Source organism: Ornithorhynchus anatinus, chromosome 3 (assembly GCF_004115215.2).
Source record: "Ornithorhynchus anatinus isolate Pmale09 chromosome 3, mOrnAna1.pri.v4, whole genome shotgun sequence".
Classification (NCBI taxonomy): domain Eukaryota; kingdom Metazoa; phylum Chordata; class Mammalia; order Monotremata; family Ornithorhynchidae; genus Ornithorhynchus; species Ornithorhynchus anatinus.
Genome location: NC_041730.1, coordinates 938416 through 941568, shown reverse-complemented (window position 1 = coordinate 941568; position 3153 = coordinate 938416). Strand labels below are relative to the sequence as shown.

The 3153-nt window shown below is 51.9% G+C and overlaps 1 protein-coding gene across 1 annotated transcript; it reads right to left on the bottom strand.

Annotated features, from left to right (window-relative positions):
- Positions 1-1564: 1564 nt before the first annotated feature.
- On the bottom strand, positions 1565-2702 carry LOC114810286 (mas-related G-protein coupled receptor member D-like). Its single transcript, XM_029061489.2, has one exon. The coding sequence runs from the start codon at positions 2600-2602 to the stop codon at positions 1565-1567; it is 1038 nt and encodes a 345-aa protein (XP_028917322.1). The 5' UTR covers positions 2603-2702.
- Between the last annotated feature and the right edge of the window lie 451 nt (positions 2703-3153).

The following is a 3153-nucleotide window of genomic DNA, read 5'->3' as shown; positions in this document are numbered from 1 at the left end:
TGCTCTGCACATAGTAAGCACTTAGTAAATATAACTGCCTGAGTCTCACACACAAACACACCCTGCCTTTAAAACCCTCCTGAAATCCCACCTCTTCTAATAACCCTAACCCCACTCTCAGCGCCTCTAATCTTATCAACTCTTCCGTCCACTCTAGCATTTACGTATAGATTTATACCCACCCTCAGCACTTGTGTTTATTTGTACGTTGGATCATTTATTCATCTATCCTGATTCCTCTGCTTCTAAATATGTCAGTCTCCACAATTAGGGCAGAGTCTCCTTGGGGTTAGGAAAATTGTCTTATGGTCCTGTGGTATTTCTCGAGTGCTTGGTACAATTCCTGGTGGGGAAATGTAGGGAGAGGAATGGATGGAGGAGAGGGAGGGAAAGAGATAGAAGATGGGAGAAAGGAAGGGAAAGGAAGGAAGAGGAGGGAGGAGGGAAAGGAGTGTGGAGGAAGGGAAAGGAGTATGGAGGAAGGGAAAGGAAAAGAAGGAAACAGCGTGCCCTAATTGATAGAACCCAGGCCCGGAATTCCGAAGGACCTGGGTTCTAATCCTGGCTCCATCACTTGTCTGCTGAGTGACTTTAGGCAAGTCACTTCACTTCTCTGTGCCTCTATTACTTCTTCAATCAATCAATCATATTTATTGAATGCTAACTATGTGCAGAGCACTGTACTCAGTGCTTAGGAGAGCAAAATACAACAGAGAACAGAGTAAAATGGGGATTAAGTCTGTGAGCCCCATGTTGGACAGGGACTGTGTACAACCTGACTATCTTCTATCTACCCCAGCACTTAGTACAGTGTCTGGTACATAGAAAGCACCTTACAAATACAATATTTTTTAAAAAATAAAGGGGGAAGAGAAATAAATGTATAATGATAGTAATAATTATAATTGTGATATTTGTTAAGCACTTACTGTATAGTAGGAACTGCTCTAGGTTCCTGGGTTGGAGACAAGCTAATAGAGTTAGAGACAGTTCATGTCCCACGTGGGGCTCACAGTCTTAATCCCCATTTTCCAGATGAGGTAACTGAGGCACAGAGAAGTTAAATGACTATCTCCAGGTCGCACAGCAGACAAGTGGCAGAGCTGGGACTAGAACCCAGGACTTTCTGACTCCCAGGTCCGAGCTTTATCCACTAGGCCACTTATCTTTCCCAGCACTTAATACAATGCCTGGCACATAGTAAGCGCTTAACAAATACCACTGTAAAAAATGATGGGAGGGAAGGAGGCTAGAGAGAAGGCAAGGAGAGAGAGAGAGAAAAGAAGAGGGGAATGGGAGGGAGGGAGAGAGGGCTAGGGAGCACCGGTGATTGGAGGATGGGGGATGCATCTGCTAATTCAATTGTATTGTACTTTCCCAAGTGCTTAGTACAGTGCTCTGCATATAATAAGTGCTCAGTAAATAACACCAATCGATTGATTAGTTAGGAGGGGAAGGGAGAAGAGGAGAAGGGAGGGTGGGGGAGGGGAAATCAGAAGGAAAGGAAGAGGAGCTGGGGCCTTCAGTGGCTCAGCTGGTGGAAAGGATTTCCCCAGGTAAGAGCTCACTCCCGACTGGACCCCCTCAGCTGACCCCCACCGGTTGAGGAGGCCCTCCTGCTCAGCTCCCCTACCTCTCCCGGCCCTCGAGGACCCCCCGGCGCAGAGGCCTCAGAGAAGGTTCTCTGTAGGACTCTGGTAAGCGGCTCCCTCGACCCCCTCCCCCACCGGCAGCCCACCAGGAGATAGATGACAGGGTTGGCGCTGCTGCCCACGCAGGCCAAGAGCTCCATGGTGCCATAGGAGAGGGGCTGATCCACCCTGAAGCAGTAGAACAGAAACCGGTCGATGCCGAGGGGGAGGGCGCAGATGAGGAAGACGAGGACGGCGGCCAGGATGACCACGTAGAGCTTGGCCGGCGGGGACCGCAAGGACCGCCAGGGGCTCCACTGGATGCGGACGAAGACCGTGGCACTGGACAGAACCATGAGTGGGGTGAAGATGAGCAGGAAAACCGTGCTGAGGCCCCACGCCATCCTGATACACTCCTTAGAGCCGTGGAGGCCCACCGGGGAGCAGAAATGGGTGGCCAAGATGCACAGCAGGGCAGACAGCGCCCAGAGCAGGGCGCACACGATGGCCGACAACTGCTTTGGCCGGTGACAGCGGTACCAGAGTGGGAAGAGGACAGACAGACAGCGCTCCACGCTGACGGCCGTCAGCAGGCCCAGGCCCGACACGTACGTGATAAACGTCACCACCTGCAACAGGGAGAAGACGTGGTCCAGCTGGTCCGTCCAGGGGGAGCCGAAGTAGACGAGGGACACAGGCCCCTGGCACAGCAAGAAGCAGGAGTCGGCCACGGCCAGATGCAGGATGTAGACGGTGAATGGGGTCCTCGGGAGGCGGAAGATGAGGATCCAGAGCACCAGGCCGTTCCCCGCCAGCCCGGCCAGGCAAATGAACGGGATCAGGAGGTCGAAGACGAAGGACAGGCCCGTCGACTCCCAGGCCCCCTCCTGGGCCCCGGAGGAGTTCCTGGCAGAATCCATCCCGTAGTCTGGGGTTTCACCCGACCCCCAGCTCTTGTTGTAGAAATCCATCACCTCCCAGGAAAGGCCCGGCTCCAACGCTGTGGGGGCCACGGTCAAGGCAGCCACCTCCTTTGGGTGTGGAGGGCTGGGACACGGGGGCCTTGTTCGTGTCTGACGCCCCTGAGGACAGAGGAGACAGAAATCACCATCGAGAGAAGCAGTGTGGCCTAATGGTTAGAGCATGGGCCTGAGCATCAGAACGACCAAGGTTCATTCATTCATTCAATAGTATTTATTGAGTCCTTACTGTGAGAAAGCACTGTACTATGCGCTTGGGAGAGGATAATAGAACAATAAACGGACACGTTCTTTGCCCACAACTAATCTCAGCTCCGCCACTTGTCTGCTTTGTGACCTCCGGCAAATCATTTCACATCTCTGTGCCTCAGTTATATCATCTGCACTGTGTAGGACATGGACTGTGTCTAACTTGATTAGCTTGAATAATAATAATGATAATAATCATTATGGTACTTGTAAAATACTTACTATGTGCCAAGAACTGTTCTAAGCACTGGGGAAGATACAAGTTAATCAGGTTGGTCACAGTCCCTTGTTCC

Coding starts and splice junctions, on each gene's coding strand:
- LOC114810286 (XM_029061489.2), bottom strand. CDS start 2,602: ATGGATTTCTACAACAAGAGCTGGGGGTCGGGTGAAACCCCAGACTAC.